The sequence below is a fragment of the Mustelus asterias genome, chromosome 11 (assembly GCF_964213995.1).
Source record: "Mustelus asterias chromosome 11, sMusAst1.hap1.1, whole genome shotgun sequence".
In the NCBI taxonomy this organism is placed as follows: Eukaryota; Metazoa; Chordata; class Chondrichthyes; order Carcharhiniformes; family Triakidae; genus Mustelus; species Mustelus asterias.
In genome coordinates, this window is record NC_135811.1 from 93,790,665 (window position 1) to 93,812,031 (window position 21,367).

General features: G+C 46.3%; 1 protein-coding gene across 3 annotated transcripts in view; it reads left to right on the forward strand.

Annotated features, from left to right (window-relative positions):
• The window catches only part of etv4 (ETS variant transcription factor 4), a 131,907-nt gene that overhangs the window by 94,288 nt on the left and 16,252 nt on the right, over nt 1-21,367 (forward strand). For all 3 annotated transcript variants that reach the window (XM_078223976.1, XM_078223978.1, XM_078223977.1), the window contains 2 exons: nt 39-107; nt 9,139-9,308. In XM_078223976.1, coding sequence (XP_078080102.1) covers nt 39-107; nt 9,139-9,308 — 239 coding nt within the window. The remainder of the gene's footprint in view (nt 1-38; nt 108-9,138; nt 9,309-21,367) is intronic.

Sequence of the window (21,367 nt, forward strand, 5' to 3'; positions counted from 1 at the left end):
GGGAATAAAATTGATGATGTTGCTTCTTTGTATTGCAGGTTTCACATATGAGAAGCAGCTGAGAGGGTACAGCGATGATGCCTCTGTGGTTCCCGATAAACTTGAAGGTTAGGACTTTAACTGTCTCAGAGTGGGCAAATAGCACACCAAGTTTTCAATAAACTGAAAATCAAAAACTCTGGTTTATGGTATGAAATGTTTAAGTTTTACTAATTCCGTTTTCAATAGCAATTACTTTTTTCTGGAAGCAATACTCATTAGGCACGCAGAATTCAAAGAACCAAAACGACTCTCTTGGTTGCCAATCAGAGCTCGGGTGTTAAATGTATATGTTCAAGTTTGATGTTTATTTATTAGTGGGCTCACACTGCAATGAAGTCACTGTGAAAATCCCCTATTCGTCACACTCTGGCGCCAGTTCGGGTGCACTGAGGGAGAATTTAGCATGGCCAATGCACCTAAACAGCACTTTCAGACTGTGGGAGGAAACTGGAGCACCCGGAGGAAACCCACGCAGATATGAGGAGAACGTGCAGACTCCACACAGACAGTGACCCAAGCCAGGAATCAAACCCGCATCCCTGGCGCTGTGAGGCAGCAGTGCTAACAACTGTACCACCGTGCTGCCCCGGGCATAAACTCTTGATTTATTCAACTCCTTAACTAACTCCTTAACTGTTGGTTTGTAATCCTACATGTGTCGGGTTTGATATCATGTCTGCTTTTTGATTGGCTCGATTTTCACCACTCCAATTCCTGCCTTCGGTTGCCATGGTCCTCAGGCTCTGCAATTCCCCTGTTTAAACCTCTCTTTCGCTCTGTCTCCTCCTCTTATGGCAATCCTTAAAATCTACTTCTGTCTCCAAACTTTTGGTCACCTGTCCTAAAAGTCCTGAGGTGTCAAATTTTGTTGATAATCACACCTGTGAAGCATCTTACAAGAAACACACTTGATAAATGCAAGTTCCATTCCCACCGCCGTTAGTGGGATTTCCCAATGTTCAAGTCCAGGGAGCTCACAGTGGGGCAGCACGGTGGCACAGTGGTTAGCACTGCTGCCTCACAGCTTCAGGGACCTGGGTTCAATTCCAGCCTCGGGTGCCTGTGTGGAATTTGCATGTTCTCCCTGTGTCTGTGTGGTTTTCCTCCCACAGGTGGATTGACTGTGTTAAATTGCCACTTAGTGTCCCAAGATATGTAGGTTAGGGGGAATTAATATGAAATGCGCGGGGTCACAGGGATAAGGTGGGGGAGAGCGCCCGGGTAAGATGCTTTGTTGGAGAGTCGGTGCAGACGCAATGGGCCAAATAGTCTCTTCTGCGTTGTAGAGATTCTATGACCAGAAGGTCCTGCCAGTGGGAAAGGCTAGAAAATTCCGCCCACAACCTTCATTGAAGCTGTCCCCTCACACAGAGGGAATGTATATATAGTTTAAATATATGTGCAGAGCTCCTCTCATTGGCCAAAGGCAAGTTGAGTTAAAGGAGTATTGCGGTTCTGGTTAATTTTAAATGAAGATTAAAAAGTTAGGCTTCGTACCACATGCGGCCGTACTGTGGAGTTGATGCAAGACTACCTTTTTGGAGGTGGGCTCGCTCATGATGCTGAATTCATGCTAGCATTCTAAAACAGTCCAAAGATGTACAGGATAGGTGGACTGGCCATGCTAATGTGTCCCTTAGTGTTCAACGATGTGTAGGTTAGGGGGATTATTAAGGGAATCCAAAGGCCAATGCCTCATTGTTATTCACACACAGCCTGAATATTTGGCTGCTTTTTAAAACATGTTCATTCCAGGAATAATTCCTGCTATTTTCTTTCTGATCTTGTTCACTGGGTCTTGTCCGATGCAAAATTTAAGGGAAACGCCAGCAACAATTGATTAATTTAGGGTCATCACAGTGGCACAGTGGTTAGCGCTGCTGCCTCACAGCGCCAGGGACCTGGGTTCAATAAATATATGGGGTTATGGGATAGGGCATGGGTAAGATGCTCCGTCAAGGAGTTGGTGCAGACTCAATGGGCCGAATGGCCTCCTTCTGCACTGTAGGGATTCTATGATTCTATGAAATGTTGCTTTGTGAGAATGCAAAATGTGCAGAATAACTGCATCATGAGCTGCACCAGGGGGGCTTGTTAGCCTAGTTGGTGAGGTGGCGAGAGTGTGCAGAGTATTGCCAACAGAGTGGGATCACTCCCCAGGCGTGCTGGGGTAGTTCTTGGGCCTGCTTCCTCGTCTTGTCCTGTCGTGATATCATTAGTACTAAGCCATTATTAGCAACCACTGGACAATGAGGACACTGCATGGTGAGGGAGAGATCAGCAGATCCAAACTTCCATTTTCATTCCTGAGCAATTTGGCTATCACAGCACTTCCATTCTTCTAAAAATAATAAACCAGCATATTAACTGCAGGTTCTTTGTGTGCGGCACGGTGGCACAGTGGTTAGCACTGCTGTCTCACAGCGTCAGGGACCCGGGTTCAATTCTGGCCTTGGGTGACTGTGGAGTTTGCACATTCTTCCTGTGTCTGTGTGGGTTTCCTCCGAGTGCTCCGGTTTCCTCCCACATTCCAAAGGTGTGCAGGTTAGGTGGATTGGCCATGCAAAATTGCCCCGTAGTGTCCTAGAATGTGCAGGTTAGAGGGATTAGCCACGGTAAATATGTGGGATTATGGGGATAGGACGGGGGGAAAGGGTCTGGGTAACATACTCTGTCAGAGAGTGCTGTGCAGACTCGATGGGCTAAATGGCTTCCTTCTGGACTCTAGAGATTCTGTGATTCTTCTGCAGGCAACCACTTTTATTGATGTGAATATATGAAGTACTTACGAGCTATAGGTTGGGTACAAAATTGGATGTGATTGTGGGGGGAATAAAACAAGTAGACCATATAACTGAGTAGAATGGCCCTTCCTGGCAGTTTATATTGTATAATCTCAGCAGCACTCTGAATAGTTTGATTAATAAGGAGCAGCAGACTATGTTTCCTCAATTAAGGGAATCCAAAGGCCAATGCCTCATTGTTATTCACACACAGCCTGAATATTTGGCTGCTTTTTAAAACATGTTCATTCCAGTTCAATTACAGGAAGTGTAATTTTTAAAAAATTTATTTGTATATATTTATATTTTTTAATTTTAAAAGTATTTTGCATCTTGCACACTTCTGTTACATTTAACATCAGGTGTCCGAAGTACCCACCACACTTTCATCTGATCAGTTTGCATGTCAGTATCATAAAACGGGATCTTTAACCAAATAATCTCCAAATAAAAAAAAATTTAAAAGAGGAATAATTCCTGCTATTTACTTTCTGATCTTGTTCACTGGGTCTTGTCCGATGCAAAGATTTAAGGGAAACGCCAGCAACAATCGATGAATTTAGGGTCGTCACGGTGGCATAGTGGTTAGCGCTGCTGCCTCACAGCGCCAGGGACCCGGGTTCAATTCCGGCCTTGGGTCACTGCCTGTGTGGAGATGGCACATTCTGCCTGTGACTGTGTGGGTTTCCGCCGGGTGCTCCAGTCTCCTCCCCACTCCAAAGATGTGCAGGTTAGTGGATTGGCCATGCTAAATTGCCCCTTAGTGTCAGAGGGGTTAGCAGGGTAAATATGTGGGGTTACAGGGGTTGGGCCTGGGTGGGGTTGTTGTCGGTGCAGACTCAAGGGGCCGAATGACCTCCTGCACTGTAGGGATTCTATGATTCTATGAATTAGATCATAAGAAATCAATTTTGAATTATCTAAACATTTGGAACTAAATCTTTGGACTTAACCTAATTAATTATCTCTTGTCCCATCCAATCAACTGGCGTAGCGAGATTTGCCAATAATGGTGTGTTTGGCAGAGGGGGGTGGCCAGTGGAGAAATGCTAAGCTGGCCAGGCTGCCTGAGTGCTGTTGCTTGGACCTCCTGCCAGCAGCCATGCTCCCTCACCTACAGAGCGAGGGGAAACGGTTTAGGTTGGCAAAAGCTGTGCTGACGGAAGCACGTCTTCCCAAAAGAAACTGCACAAGCAAACCTCGATGGTATCACCATGAGCTGTGTATGCATGCCCAACACTTTGTTTTGCTGGGTGGTTCGTCAGAACCCTATATATTTAGACTATATAGAGCTATGGAGAGGCAGAAGGCATGCCAGAGTCATCAAGAACCAGGATTAGCCGATTTGGCACACATTTGTTGTCAGACTGTGGCATTATTGCCTGAGAGGATCCTGGGGGCTGGTCTTGTCAGGATCTGTGCCAGCAGGAAAGCTGATACAAAGGAGTGCCATCTTCTACAAGACTACTCCAAAAACCTTCAAACACAGATCTGGAACATACAGGAGCACTAACAGTCAACAGTGGTGTAAAACGTGGATACACCCCCTTGTGGATGCGTTGTAAAGCTGACTTGTATAGAAATTAGAAGCAGGAGGAGACCCTTCGACCCTGCTCCACCGTTCATTTTAATCATGGCTGATCATCAAATTCAATATTTGGATCCCACCTTCCCCTCATATCATAGAATCCCTACAGTGCAGCAGGAGGCCATTTCGCCCATTGAGCCTACACCAACAACAATCCCACCCAGACACTATCCCCATAACCCTACGTATTTACCCTGCTAATCTCCCTGACATTAAGGGACAATTGAGCATGGCCAATCAATCTAACAGCACATCTTTAGAGGGTGGGAGCAAACTGGAGCACCTGGAGGAAACCCATGCAGACACACGGAGAACGTGCAAACTCCACACAGATACCCAATGCCGGAATTGAACCCAGGTCCCTGGTGCTGTGAGGCAGCAATGCTAACCACTTTGCCACCATGCCATTCTTGATCCCTTTACCCCCCAAGAGCTATATCTAATTTCTTCTTCAAATCTCACAACGTTTTGGCCTCAGCTACTTTTTGTGGTCGTGAATTCCATACATTCACCACACTCTGGGTGAAGAAATTTTTCCTCACCTCAGTCCTAAAAGGTTTACCCCTTATCTTCACATTATGAGTCCTAGTTCTGGACTTCCCACCATCGGAAACACTCTTTCTGACTTCTGGGAGTGCAACCACTGCATCAATTGTATTAAACAAGGGTTATGTGCTGCGTGTGCTCCGTTACTTGCCTGCAGGCTCTTGCCTGCACCTGGATTTCCTTTCATAAATTCATAAGATATAGGAGCAGAATTAGGCCATTCAGCCCATCGAGTCTGCTCCGCCATTTGATCATGGCTGATATGCTCCTCATCCCCATTTTCCTGCCTTCTCCCCATAACCCTTCAACCCATTACCAATTAAAAATCTGTCTAACTCCTCCTTAAATTTACTCACTGTCCCAGCATTCAATGCACGTTGGGGTAGCGAATTCCACAGATTCACAACCCTTTGGGAGAAGTAGTTTCTCCTCAACTCTGTTTTAAATTTGCTATCCTTATCCTAAGACTCTGACCTTTCCTTTCATTAGAATCTGTTCCTTCAGGCCTGGCAAAGACTGATATTCGGCTGAGGTGCCTTTTGTGCCTATGATCCCTGCTGCCCCTCCTTCCTATTCTGGACTCTTCCCTCAATTGTCTTTTTAAAATTTATTTGGCACACAATTCTCATTTCCCACCTCTTGAGGGGGAATTTTTATCTTCACCATTTGACCAGCGAATTGACGGAAGTAAATAAAACTCAGCAGATGATCATCTCCGCCACTGCTATTTAAAGGCAGGAGTGAAAATGACCTCCACGTGTGTCCTCCCTGCACTGATCAACTTTGCACCTTCAATAATGAATAATTATTCTAATGAGTGGAGATTGAAGACTCGAGTGGGTTAGGCTGATAGGCCATGCTGATTTTGCCCTGAGTGTCCCATGATATATAGGTTAGGGGGGGTTAACGAGGTAAATACGCGGGGTTACGGGGTAAGCCGAGGTAAGAGTCGGTGCAGACTCGATGGGCCGAGTAGCCTCTTTCTGCATCATTCTATGATGTGCACTCAACTTTTCAGGTGGGACAATTCCCAGCTCTAAACCAAACAAAATCATCTCAGGAGTAACTTGAAATGATTACAAGCCCTGACTGGACAAGACGGAGTAAAGTTAAACATCAACAATTGTCAGGATTTTCTGCCCCTTTCGTAGCGGAATCCCCCTTGCCGATTGTGGCAAACCATCCAAATCTCCGTATACATCAGCAGGACCGGAAAATCATGCCCAAAGTCGATATTTTCCCTCCTTGTCCGAGGGGTAACATCCTAAACAATGGCCAGCTAGGGAACCCTGACAAGCAAATTTAAATGCAATGTTGCCGTGGGGCAAAGACACAATACGAGTGTGGAAACTTGCGGGATATTGTAGGATTCCCGCATCGCATCCACAAGCATTGCAGAGATTACAAGCATTTTCCATTTTCTCCAGAAGGCTCTGCCATAAAGTGTTCCACGTGTACACCAAGCTCTGAAACACCAAGTATCATTTGTGGGAATGAATGAATGGCTTAGAGTAGTGATTTCATCCAGTTCAAACAATGCAAGTCAGCCAATGCAATCAAACCTTTAACTGGCCCAATTTGACAAGTGTCCTGCCCATTCTAAAATCAATCGCAAGTTGTCAGGATATTTTAGTTCATATGGTACTGTGAAAAGGGATGGGAAGACACAAGATACGAGACAGATATAAATGTACCTTTACGTTTTACATCATACAACCAACCTTAGTAAAAGAGAGGAGAGAGTGGTAGTTGTGGAAGTTCATTTTTACCTTGGCACCCTCACGTCTAAAACTTGTGTGCGATCCAAGTAAAAGTTGTTAATACAGCTCTTTCACAAACCAAGCTGTGCCTAGTTATTCCTGGCTGGGCACATTTCCTTGAATGTACTCAAGTGGATTTTCCATTGGAAACAGTGGCTCAGCCTGACTACTGGGAATGGAGTTTATTACCATTTGCTGAGTGTAGTCCAGCACAGGAGCCTCACAATGAAGCACGAGTAGAGCTATTGTGTTGTGTAATATTCTGCTTTTCACCCCAACACAACATTTTGCATGAACTATGAGGGAAGTTCTTGCCTCCTACTTCCAACAGACTTCTGCTGGTCATTTTACTGGATTGGACCCATCAATGTGTTCTCTGATTTTTGTCTGTTTCTTTGCTTCTGAGGCTTTGATATTGAGGTAAAGGGTTGAAATCAAAATATTTTATGTATAATTTACTTACCCACGAGCTGTTGCTTGATGCTAGAAAGTGATTTAATTTTAGTGATGAGTAGATTCTTCCTAAGCTTCCAGATCTTGTTTCAGCGCCCTCACAATGGGCGGAATTTTACAGACTCGCTCATCCCGAAACTGTAAAATCCTGCCCAGTGGACCTCCCCATCCTCCGCCCTTCCCCCACTCCGATTTCCATGGCAGGCGGGCCAGTAAAATTCTGGCCAATGTTGGAATCATGACTCATCTCACCTTCTCTTACTCAAATCTATATTTTCCCTGGACTTCCAAATATCGGGACACCACCACTTTCAGTGTTGCTTTCCCCTTACAGTTGACAAGCTAAAAAAATCCAAGCACCACTTATTGGTTGACTAATCATGTATCCTAACTTTTCCATGACTGAGACCATGGTGCATTATTCCCATTTGTCCTCTTTGACCTTGCTGTAGCTTTTAACACCTTTCACCATGCCATCCTCCTGCAATGTCTCTCCTATTATCATAGAATCCCTACAGTGCAGAAGGAGGCCATTCGGCCCATCGAGCCTACACTGACAACAATCCCACCCAAACTCTATCCCATAACATATTTACCCTTATAATCCCCCTCACACGAAGGGGCAATTTAGCATGGCCAATCCACCTAACTCACACACCTCTGGACTGTGGGAGGAAACCCATGCAGACACAGGCGGAATGTGCAAACTCAACATAGACAGTCACCCAAGGCCAGAATTGAACCCAGGTCCCTGGCGCTGTGAGGCAACAGTGCTAACCACTGTGCCACCATGCCACCCAACTCTGTGGGACTGTCCTTGCTGTATGTTCCAATGCCACTACTGCACCTTTGATGATGACTTCCCTTTCCTCTCCTACCATCACCTCTAGAGGTCTGTTTCCATTCCTACGTCAGTAGCATCTAGCTCACCCACCACTAATATTAATCCGTCTTCGAAGAATTACATCTTTCTTCAACCGAGTGCTGGGGAAGAACCTTTCTGGGTTTTCACCCCCTTCAGCTGTTGTCATCTCCGACCTAAGTTGCTTGCTCAGGCAGAACGAAAGGCTGGCAGCTGTAACGTTTTTTCCCGGGAGTTCAAAACTGTGCAACCGTTTACACCATGTATAGAAGTCTGTAAATTATGAGAGGCATTGATAAGGTTGACAGTCCGAATCTATTTCCCAGAGTTGAAATGTCTAATACAAGGGGGTATGCACTTAAGGTGATGGGGGGAAGTTCAAAGGAGATGTGAGGGGCAAGTTTTTTTACACAGAGAGTGATAGATGTCTGGAACACACTGCCAGGGGTGGTAGTGGAGGCAGATAGGATAGGGGTGTTTAAGGGGCTTTAAGATAAGCACGTGAATATGCAAGGAATGGAGGGATATCGACCAAGGGCAAGCAGAAGGGATTAGTTTAATTTGGCGCATGTTCAGCACAACATCATGGGTCAAAGGGCCTGTTCCTGTGCTGTACTGTTCTATGTTATATCACTTTGTGTCTCTTCTCACCTATAATCTCCAAGGTTTATAAGAAAGCCACCCAGCTTGGTGTCAATTTTGTCTTTTAAAAAGCATTTAGATAGTTACATGGGTAAAATGGATATAGAGGGATATGGACCAAACATGGGCATTTGGGACTAGCTTAGTGGTTAAAAAAGGGGCGGCATGGACAAGTTGGGCCAAAGGGCCTGTTTCCCTGCTGTAAACCGCTATAACTCAATTATTCACTGCTATATAATTTATCTTGTACTGTCTCGTGTTCTTTTCAGCGTCAGTCTGTCCTGTTTTTATGAGCCTTGCCCTTTACCTAGATTTCTCAATGAAATAAAATGCATGATCCAGCTCTGTACACAATGGAAAAGGCAAACCATTTATACATTACAGCTCATGGTGCAGTTCTGTTACTTTACCTGGTGGCTTCAAGCAGCGAGGTGCATTTAATACTTTGTTTTCATTTGGCAGGCGACATCAAACAGGAAATCAGTACATATCGCGAGGGCCCTTTATACCAACGCCGGGGCTCCCTTCAGCTGTGGCAGTTCCTCGTTGCACTCCTGGATGATCCGTCCAACTCTAACTTCATTGCTTGGACGGGCCGAGGCATGGAGTTCAAGCTTGTTGAACCAGAAGAGGTGAGAAAATGGGTTGAAGATTTTTATTTTTGTAAAATGGCTGGCACACTTTCAGAGGCACCTCTAATAGGCGAAGGAACAAAGGTCTGGGAACTGCTGGGAGGGAACAGCTGAGACTGACTGACTGGAGCTCAAGGAGCAGCAGTACGAGGCTAGGGCATGGCTACTGCTGCAAGGTGGGGGGAGTGCGGGTTAAGGTATGGAATGAATAGCAAGCATGAGTTCATCTATCATATAAACTGAGATCTCTGAATAATGCCTGAGGAGGGAGAGGCAGGAAGTGGAGGTGGTGGAATTGGCAATGGGCTCCCAGGTGATGTCCAGATGCGTTAAGACTTGCCTCTATTTCTTGCATGTCTTTATTGGGCTAAATGTCGCAAACAAGTCATTAGATTTTAAGGTAGAGAAATATCCAAAAGTGCTTCACAGCAGTGGAACTTAAAAGTTGGTTGTTGATCCAAAGAAGAAGATGTTAGGATTGGACAAAGCTTGATCAAAGAGGTGGAGGTTCAAAGGAGCAGAGGGAGCTGGAGGGACAGCAGGATTCAGGAAGAAGTTTCCAGAATATCAGTTCCAATCAGGGAGCCGGAGGGACAGCGGGACTCAGGAAGAAGTTTCCAGAATATCAGTTCCATGGAGGGAACTGGAGAGACAGCGGGATTCAGGAAGAGGTTTCCTGAATATTAGATCCATAGAGGGAGCTGGAGAGACAGCGGGATTCAAGAAGGAGTTTCCGGAATATCGGTTCATTACAGGGAGCTTGAAAGACAGCGGGATTCAGGAAGAAGTTTCCAGAATATTGGTTCCATGAAACTAAAGGCATGGTTGCCAGTACTGGGGCAAAAAGGTGAGAGCAATGTACAAGAAAGCTGAGTCAGAGGAACCAATATCCAAGGTTTGGGAAGAGGAATGTTGGCACTGGAAAGCTGGAAAGGATGGAAGGATGTGGGAGGAAAGAAAAGAGCAGATTTGCATTTATATAGCACCCTTCGCAACCATAGGACTTCTCAGAGAACTTTACAACCACTGAGATGCTTTTGAAGTGTAGTTACTGATATAATGTAGAAACACACAGCAAGTGTTCACAGGCAGCAGTGTGATAACGATTAGATCATGGTCAGGATTTTTCGGCCAGAAAATTCCTCCCAAGGCCAATGGACCTTTGCATGGTCCATGTTCCGCCTGCTATGATTTCCTTGGCGAGCGGGATGGGAAAATTCCACCCCATGTGTTTTTGTGGCGCTAATTAAAGGATAAGTATTAACATAAAGTTTATTTATTAGTCACAAGCAGGCTTACATTCACACTGTAATGGAGTTAATGTGAAAATCCCCTAGTCGCCACACTTCGGCACCTGTTTGGGTAACTAAGGGAGAATTTAGCATGGCCATTGTGCCTGACCTGTACATCTTTGGAGTGTGGGAGGAAACCGGAGCACCCGGAGGAAACTCAAGCGGACTCAGGAACAATGTGCAAACTCCACACAGACAGTGACCCAAAATGGGAATCGAACCTGGATCCCTGGTGCTGAGAGGTAGCAATGCTAACCACTGCGCCACCGTGAGAAGCATTGGACGGACACCAGGGATAATCCCATGGTTCTTTGACGTTGACCTTAAAGAATTGGGTGGGGCTGTTTAATATCTCATGGAACTTCCTACAGTGCAGAAGGAGGCCATTCAACCCATCAAGCCTGCAACAACAACAATCCCACCCAGGCCCTATACTTGTTACCTCACATATTACACTGCTAGTCCTCTGACACTAAGGGGCAATTTAGCATGGCCAATTAATGGACTGTGGAAGGAAAGCGGAGCACCTGGAGGAAACCCACGCAGTCGCGGGGAGAATGTGCAGACTCCACACAGCCAGTCACCGAAGGCCGAAATGGAACCTGGGTTCCTGGCCCTGTGAGGCAGCAGTGCTAACCACTGTGGTGCCTCATCCTTCGACAATGCAGCACTCCCTCAGATTGCAAGCCTTGATTTTTGTGCTCAGGTTCTAGAGTGGGACCTGAACTCACAACTTTGTGCTTCAGAGGCAAAGGTGCTGCTAACTGAGTCACAGTTGACACTGGGAGTAGCAGGGGTGAGTGGATATAATCATAGAAATCATAGAAGCCCTACAGTGCAGAAGGAGGCCATTCGGCCCATCGAGTCTGCACCGACCACAATCCCACCCAGGCCCTACCCCCACATATTTACCCACTAATCCCTCTAACCTATGCATCTCAGGACTCTAAGGGGCAATTTTTAACCTGGCCAATCAACCTAACCTGCACATCTTTGGACTGTGGGAGGAAACCGGAGCACCCGGAGGAAACCCACGCAGACACAAGGAGAATGTGCAAACTCCACACAGACAGTGACCCGAGCCGGGAATCGAACCCAGGACCCTGGAGCTGTGAAGCAGCAGTGCTAACCACTGTGCTACCGTGCCGCCCTACAGCACCAGGTCTTTGTGTGTAGGATAAGTGGAAAGGTGGGCGCTGTATTGTATTAGAGCCATGATGTGGAGATGCCGGCGTTGGACTGGGGTAAACACAGTAAGAAGTTTAACAACACCAGGTTAAAGTCCAACAGGTTTATTTGGTAGCGAAAGCCACACAAGCTTTCGGAGCTTCAAGCCCCTTCTTCAGCCCCTTCTTCACTCACCTGAAGAAGGGGCTTGGAGCTCGGAAAGCTTGTGTGGCTTTTGCTACCAAATATACCTGTTGGACTTTAACCTGGTGTTGTTAAACTTCTTATTGTATTAGAGCAGCAGGGGAGCGGTTTTATTGTGTTCTGCTGCCAGAAGCACGGTAGAATTTTTATCAAGAGGAGGTCAGCCAGTAGCCCCCCTACATTGGTACTTCGTAAAGAGAGGAAATTATGAGAGGCAGTTGGAAAGAGTTTAGGAATTGTAAAATTCTGAATATTTGAATTGGTTGGAGGTGGGGGCCAGTATTGGTGGCGTGGACAGGATTTCTTCAGAAGTATTCCCCCAGTGCCTCTTGTATTATTCAATAGATCCGAACAAATCCCCTCCCCCACCAATACTACTTCTCCAATACTACATCCTTCTTGTCTGGCTTAGAACATAGAACATAGAACATTACAGCGCAGAACAGGCCCTTCGGCCCACGATGTTGCACCGACCAGTTAAAAAAAAAACTGTGACCCTCCAACCTAAACCAATTTCTTTTCGTCCATGAACCTATCTACGGATCTCTTAAACGCCCCCAAACTAGGCGCATTTACTACTGATGCTGGCAGGGCATTCCAATCCCTCACCACCCTCTGGGTAAAGAACCTACCCCTGACATCGGTTCTATAACTACCCCCCCTCAATTTAAAGCCATGCCCCCTCGTGCTGGATTTCTCCATCAGAGGAAAAAGGCTATCACTATCCACCCTATCTAAACCTCTAATCATCTTATATGTTTCAATAAGATCCCCTCTTAGCCGCCGCCTTTCCAGCGAAAACAATCCCAAATCCCTCAGCCTCTCCTCATAGGATCTCCCCTCCATACCAGGCAACATCCTGGTAAACCTCCTCTGCACCCTCTCCAAAGCCTCCACATCCTTCCTGTAATGTGGGGACCAGAACTGCACACAGTACTCCAAGTGCGGCCGCACCAGAGTTGTGTACAGTTGCAACATAACGCTACGACTCCTAAATTCAATCCCCCTACCAATAAACGCCAAGACACCATATGCCTTCTTAACAACCTTATCTACTTGATTCCCAACTTTCAGGGATCTATGCACACATACACCTAGATCCCTCTGCTCCTCCACACTATTCAAAGTCCTCCCGTTAGCCCTATACTCAACACATCTGTTATTCCTACCAAAGTGAATTACCTCACACTTCTCCGCATTAAACTCCATCCGCCACCTCTCGGCCCAACTTTGCAACCTGTCTAAGTCTTCCTGCAAACTACGACACCCTTCCTCACTGTCTACCACACCACCGACTTTGGTGTCATCAGCAAATTTGCTAATCCACCCAACTATACCCTCATCCAGATCATTAATAAATATTACAAACAGCAGTGGCCCCAAAACAGATCCCTGAGGTACACCACTTGTAACCGCACTCCATGATGAATATTTACTATCAACCACCACCCTCTGTTTCCTATCCGCTAGCCAATTCCTGATCCAATTTCCTAGATCACCCCCAATCCCATACATCTGCATTTTCTGCAGAAGCCTACCATGGTGAACCTTATCAAACGCCTTACTAAAATCCATATATACCACGTCCACTGCCCTGCCCCCATCCACCTCCTTGGTCACTTTCTCAAAAAACTCAATAAGGTTAGTAAGGCACGACCTACCTGCCACAAAACCATGCTGACTATCACCTATCAATTCATTACTCTCCAAATAACTATAAATCCTATCCCTTATAATTTTTTCCAACATCTTGCCGACAACAGAAGTGAGACTCACCGGTCTATAATTCCCGGGGAAGTCTCTGTTCCCCTTCTTAAACAATGGGACAACATTCGCTAACCTCCAATCTTCTGGTACTATACCAGAGGCCAACGACGACCTGAAGATCAGAGCCAGAGGCTCTGCAATCACTTCTCTTGCCTCCCAGAGAATCCTTGGATAAATCCCATCCGGACCAGGGGATTTATCTATTTTCAGACCCTCCAGAATATCCTGCACATCCTCCTTATCAACTGTAATACTGTCTATTCTACTCCCTTGCAACCCAGTGTCCTCCTCAGCTATATTCATGTCCCCTTGCGTGAACACCGAAGAGAAATATTGGTTCAATGCTTCACCAATCTCCTCCGGTTCCACACATAACTTCCCTCTGCCATCTATAACTGGCCCTAAACTTGCCCTAACCAACCTTCTGTTCTTGACATACCTATAGAACGCCTTAGGATTCTCTTTAACCCTATCCGCCAAAGTCTTCTCATGTCCCCTTTTAGCCCTTCTAAGCTCGCTCTTCAACTCCCTCTTAGCCAATCTAAAGCTTTCTAGTGCACTACCCGAGTGCTCACGTCTCATCCGAACATAAGCCTCCTTTTTCTTTTTAACCAACAAAGAAACTTTTTTGGTGCACCACGGTTCCCTAGCCCTACCAATTCCTCCTTGCCTGACAGGGACATACCTATCACAGACTCGCAGTAGCTGCTCCTTGAAAAAACTCCACATGTCGGACGTTCCCAGTCCCTGTAATCTCCTAGTCCAACCTATGTTTCCTAATTCTCTCCTAATAGCCTCATAATTACCCTTCCCCCAGCTAAAACCACTGGCCCGAGGTTCATGCCTATCCCTTTCCATCACTAAGGTGAACGTAACCGAATTGTGGTCACTATCACCAAAATGCACACCAACTTCCAAGTCTAGCACCTGGTCTGGCTCATTTCCCAGCACCAGATCCAATATAGCCTCACCTCTAGTTGGCCTGTCTACATACTGAGTCAAAAAACCTTCCTGCACGCTTTGAACAAAAACTGACCCCTCTAACGAGCTAGAGCTATAACAATTCCAGTCAATATTAGTCAAGTTAAAATCCCCCATAACAATTGCCCTATTACTATCACTCCTAAGCAGGATTGACTCCGCAATCCTTTCCTCAACCTCTCTAGAACTTTTAGGAGGTCTATAAAAGACTCCCAACAGGGTGACCTCTCCTCTCCTATTTCTAATCTCCGCCCATACTACCTCAACAGATAAGTCCTCATCAAACCTCCTCTCTGACACTGTGATACAATCTCTGACCAATAATGCTACCCCTCCCCCTCTTCTACCTCCTTCCCTACTTCGACTAAAACATTTGAACCCCGGGACCTGCAGCATCCATTCCTGCCCCTGCTCTATCCATGTCTCTGAAATAGCCACAACATCGAAGTCCCAGGTACTGATCCACGCTGCAAGTTCACCCACTTTATTGCGAATACTCCTGGCATTGAAGTATACACATTTCAAACCCTGCTCCACCCCACCTCTGCAATGCCGTGCATTGCAGTCCCCATCCATGCATCCCTCACTTTCAGCCCCACTACTCAGGATCCCTCCCCCCCCCCGAATCAGTTTAAACCTCCCTGCATGGCCTTAGCAAATTTACCCCCCAGGATATTGGTCCCCTTCTGATTAAGGTGTAGACCATCCTTCTCATAGAGGTCACACCTTCCCCAGTACGAGCCCCAATTGCTTAAGTACCTGAACCCCTCCCTCCTGCACCATCCCCTCAGCCATGAATTCAAACCTTCCCTCTCCCTATTCCTCTCTAAACTATCCCGTGGTACAGGCAAGAGTCCAGAGATAACCACTCTGTCAGTCTTGGCCTTTAGTTTCCACCCCAACTCCATAAATCCCTGCCTAATATCCCCTTCCCCTATCCTCCCTATGTCGTGTGTCCCCACATGTACAATAACTTGTGGTTTATCTCCCTCCCCCCTAAGAGTCCTGAATACCCTGTCAGACACATCCCGGACCCCAGCCCCTGGTAGGCAACACACCAACCCTGAGTCCCTACCTTTAGTTCCGACCCTCCTATCTGTCCCCTTAATTGTGGAGTCCCCAATCACAAGGCCCAGTCTTTTACAGCCCCTAACCACCTGAGCTTTCTCACTCGGCTCACCCCCAGAGATCTGCTCTCTATGACCAGAATCTAGCCTGTTCTGGATTGAACAGCAGAGTATCACAGTGGTTAGCAGTGCTGCCTCACAGCGCCAAGGACCCAGGTTCAATTCCAGCTTTGGTTGATTGTTTGTGTGGAGTTTGCACATTCTCTCCGTGTCTGCGTGGGTTTCCTCCAGGTGCTCCGGTTTCCTCCCACAGTCAGAGGATGTGTGGGTTAGGTTGATTGGCCATGCTAAATTGACCCTAAATGTCAGGGGGATTAGAAGTGTAAATACATGCGGTTATGGGGGTAGGGTCTGGGTGGGATTGTTGTCATTGCAGGCTCGATGGGTCTCCTTCCACATTGTAGGGATTCTATGATTCTCTAGGGATCCCGACCCTCAGTCTCATGCTTGAAGGCCTAAACCTTCAAGCAGAGATTAAAGGGCCCGAATGCCTTTGAATCTCCATTGGAAAGCTTAAGCTACCAACTTCAAATAGTTCTGAGTGTGCTTTCAATGCTTTTAAGCTATTTCTGAAGCCACGCCTTTTGTTATCTGGGAATTCTCGATGTCTGAGGTTGGGATCCGATGGGAGATGTATTGATAGGAAAGAGCAGCAGTTGCGAGAGAGTTTAAGTTTGACAGCAAAAAGTGGTTGAGAGATGAGAAGGAAAAACTGACAATGTGTACGTTGGCAAAACTTTTCAATGAAACCAATTTAGATTGAAGAGAAAATACACATTTGGAAGAAATAATAAAGGAACACTTGGACCAGGCCTGACACAGTTCAGTTGCCCACTGTCTGTCAATGTACCACACATTAGGGACTTAAAACAGCTATATTACATCACCTGGGTTGATAACATTACACTGCACAGTTGGATCATTCCAAAGAAAATTCCAAAAACCAGCCAGTGGTGAATAATGTTGGGCAGCGGTGAAACTTAGTTAAGGAAAGGTGCCTGTTGAAGGGACGTGCAGTCACAAGATTTATACAGCTGAGGGAGGCTACTTGGCCTGTCCTTGCTTACCTATCACATAGGGTGGCACAGTGGTTAGCACTGCTGCCTCACAGTGCCAGGGACCCTGGTTCGATTCCCGGCTTGGGTCACTGTCTGTGTGGAGTTTGCACTTTGTCCCCCGTGTCTGCGTGAGTTTCCTCCGGGTGCTCCGGTTTCCTCCCACAGTCCAAAGTTGTGTGGATTACGTAGATTGGCCATTCTAAATTGCCCCTTAGTGTCAGGGGGACTAGGTAGGGTAAAGGCGTGGGGTTATGACGATAGGGCCTGGTTGGGACTGTGGTCGGTGCAGACTTGATGGGCCAAATGGCCTCCTTCTGCACTGTAGGATTCTATGGATTCTGTGAAGATATTTTCTTTCCTCTCACCTCAGACCAGCCAACCATTTCTTAAATGACTCAAGAGATTTTAAACCACCTCCAACCTATGCAGAATCAGTTTCAAGTGTGACCATAGAATCATAGAATCCTACAGTGCAGAGGGAGGCATTTGGCCCATCAAATCTTCACTGACTTTCTGACAGAGCATCATACCCAGGTCGTAGTCCCTTAAGCTCACATATTTACCCTGCCAATTCCCCTAACCTATGCATCTTTGGACACTAAGGGACAATTTAGCATGGCCAATCCACCTAACCCACACATCTTTGGACTGTGAGAGGAAACCAGAGCACCCGGAGGAAACCCACGCAGACACGGGGAGAATGTGCAAACTCCACACAGACAGTCACCCAAGGCTGGGATTCAACCCGGGTCCCTGGCGCTGTGAGGTAGCAGTGCGAACCACTGTGCCAGCGAGCCGACCGTTGTTTGCGGGAGAGATATTTGTGACTCTCGCAAAAGAAAATTCCAGCTTGAAATACTGCATTTTCAAGTTTGAATTCAAGCAGGTAATTTTAGAAGTTTACCATTGATTTTTGCTCTGTAATGATGTTACCTTGCAAGAGCCAAAAAAGATTTGATGAGGGAGCCATTATAATGAGCTTAGCAATGGAAAATGAATCAATTACAAGGAAAATCACTCCATCAGCGAAAATGGCAACTGAAATACTGTGACAATGTCAAGTATCTGACATATATCATTGGCCTGAGTCTCAAATAGTTGGGCACTATTCCAATTGTGTAGCAAAAATGCTTAAGCTAAATTCTGAACGATGGTTTTTAGAAGTTATATAAACTTTAGCTTTTAAGCATGAAGACATGCTGGAATTCAATTCTAAATCATTGACCGCACTTGCGCTGCTCTTGAATACAGAGACAACCTTTTACCCACTATGAGTGCGTATTTTCACCTCTGAACCATCGCCTGACTTCACCCCGACTCATCTAATCTGATGAAACCCACATTCTTTCTTACGTTCAAGTTCCACTGTTTTAATGCACCCCTGGCCAATCGCCAACATCCCACTCACTGTAAACTTGAGCCCATCCTAAACTCTACTCCCGTGCTTTAACTCACTGAGGCAGTGGCCTAGTGGCATTGTCATTGGACTAGTGACCCAGGGTAATGCTCTGGGGACCCGGGTTCGAATCCCACCTTGGCAGATGGTGAAATTTGATGTGGAGATCCCGGCGTTGGACTGGGGTGGGCACAGTAAGAAGTCTCACAACACCAGGTTAAAGTTCAACAGGTTTATTTGGAAGCATGAGCTTTCAGAGCGCTGTCCCTTCATCAGGTGAAGGAGTAGCGCTGAAAGCTCGTGATTCCAAATAAACCTGTTGGACTTTAACCAGGTGTTGTGAGACTTCTAACGGTGAAATTTGAATTCAACTAAAATCTGGAATTAAAAGTCTAATGATGACCATGAAACCATTGTCAATTGTCATAAAAACCCACCTGGGTTCGCTAATGTCCTTTAGGGGAGGAAATCTGCCATCCTTACCTGGTCCGGCCTACATGTGACTCCAGATCCACAGCAATGTGGTTGACTCTTAAATGTCCTCAAGGATGGGCAGTAAATGTTGGCCCAGCCAGCGACGCCCACATCCCATGAACAAATGAGAAAGAACCAAGTCCCCGTTATCCATCACTCTGTGCTATCTGACCAACATTAGCTACCAGTCAAGCAATGCCTCGGTTTTAAAATTATTGTCCTTGTTCTCAAGTCAAGCTTTATCCCCTCCTTAATTCTGTAATCCCCTCCAGTCCCACATCCCTCCGGGTAATCCAGCGCTCCTCCAGGCCAGGCCTCTTGAACTTCCCTGATTTTAGCTGCTCCACCACTGGTGGCTGTGCCTTCAGTTAGCCTGGATGCTAAATTCTGGATTTCCCTCTCTGCCCATCAACATCCCTTTCCTTCTTCACAGCACTCCTTAAAACCTCCCACTTTGACCAGATTTTTGGTTGCACACTGTAATACATCTTTACGTGGCTTGATGTTAGGTTTAATTTTGTAATGCCCCTGTGAGGCATCTTTTGTCCAGAATTCTCCGGTCTCACATGCCCCGCTACCGCTGCCAGCGGGAACGGAGAATTTGGTGCTCAGACAAATCTCCTTTCACTGCAGCGGGACCGGAGAATCCCAGCCATCAACGAGGTCAGAGAATTCAAGCCTTTATTACATTTATTACATATTACAGCCAAGATGTGGCACAGTGGTTAACACTGCTGCCTCACAGTGCCAGGGACCCAGGTTCGATTTCCAGTTTGGATCATTATCTGTGCGGGGTTTGCATGTTCTCCTCGTGTCTGCGTGAGTTTCCTCCGGGTGCTCCGGTTTCCTCCCACAGTCTGAAAGCGTGCTGGTTAGATGCATTGGCCATGCTAAATTCTCCGTCAGTGTACCCGAACAGGCGCCAGAGTGTGGCAACTAGGGGATTTTCACAGTAATGAAAACCCGGGTCCCCAGAGCATTACCCTGGGTCACTAGTCCAATGACAATGCCACTACGCCACCGCCTTGGCGAGTTAAAGCACGGGAGCAGAGTTTAGGATGGGCTCAAGTTTACAGTGAGTGGGATGTTGGAGATTGGCCAGGGGTGCATTAAAACAGTGGAACTCGAACGTAACAAAGAGTGTGGGTTTCATCAGATTAGATGTGTCAGGGGTGAAGTCAGGCGATGGTTCAGAGGTGAAAATATGCACTCATAGTGGGTAAAAGGTTGTCTCTGTATTCAAGAGCAGCGCAAGTGCGCTCAATGATTTAGAATTGAATTCCAGCATGTCTTCATGCTTAAAAGCTAAAGTTTATATAACTTCTAAAAACCATCGTTCAAAATTTAGCTTAAGCATTCTTGCTACATAACTGGAAAAGTGTCCAACTATTTGAGACTCAGGCCAAGGATATATGTCAGATACTTGACATATATCACAGTATTTCAGTTGCCATTTTTGCTGATGGAGTGATTTTCCTTGTAATTGATTCATTTTCCATTGCTAAACTCATTATAATGGCTCCCTCATCAAATCTTTTTTGGCTCTTGCAAGGTAACATTGCAGTGTTAATGTAAGCCGACTTGTGACTAATAAATAAATAAACTTATCAGAAACTTATCATTAAGTGTGCCATATGAATCCAACTTTGTGTTGCAGTTGTGCCACTCTATTTTGAGGCAGGTCCAGCAATCAGCAGAAATCTGGCTACAGGTGCTTAGTATAAACAATTGAACGCGAAGCTTATGTAGTGGCACGTGCTGGGAGTGGATCTTGCGATTTTGACCATGCATTTCCCCAAATTTTCCATCCATTATGCCTGACTTCCAACTCCCAGTAATTAAGGCTGCCCACTGCAGTCGCAGCTTTCGGAAATGGATGCTCGTAAACTGAAAGAGTTTGTCCAGGGGCTGCTGACTCCTGGGAGGACGCCAAAGAAAATCCAATCATCCTCCGTTTAATTTAGGGAAAAGTGGGGCAGAAACCTTCCGCCTGTTGTCAGCCTTGGAGATCCACGTGATGTAACGAACCTTCGATTATGTGCCGCAATTGTTCGCACATTCTGACGTTGGGGTGCCCACATGCTCGGGAGTCAAGGCAGGCTTCATTGTTCGATTCTTTGTGCCCATCTATCTGCCCATATTGCAATTGGGTGGGTTGGGCGGACAATCATGAACCAGAGCAGGTTGGCAGGGTGGTTGGCACTGCTACCTCACAAGCACCAGGGTTCAATTCCCGGCTTGGGTCACTGTCTGTGTGGAGTCTGCACATTCTCCCCGTGTCTGCGTGGGTTTCCTCCGGGTGCTCCGGTTTCCTCCCACAGTGTGAAAGACGTGCTGGTTAGGGTGCATTGGCCATGCTAAATTCTCCCTCAGTGCACCCGAACAGGCACCGGAGTGTGGCGACTCGGGGATTTTCACAGTAACTTCTTTGCAGTGTTAATACTTGTGACACTAATAAATGAACTTCATTTTTAAACTTTATATATTTTAAAACTTTAGCTGATGAATCATATGTTGTATCACTCTCTGATTTAGCTGGTCAGTGCAGGGGAAAACACTGAACCTGGTGGTGAGGGACAGGACAGTTGGAGCT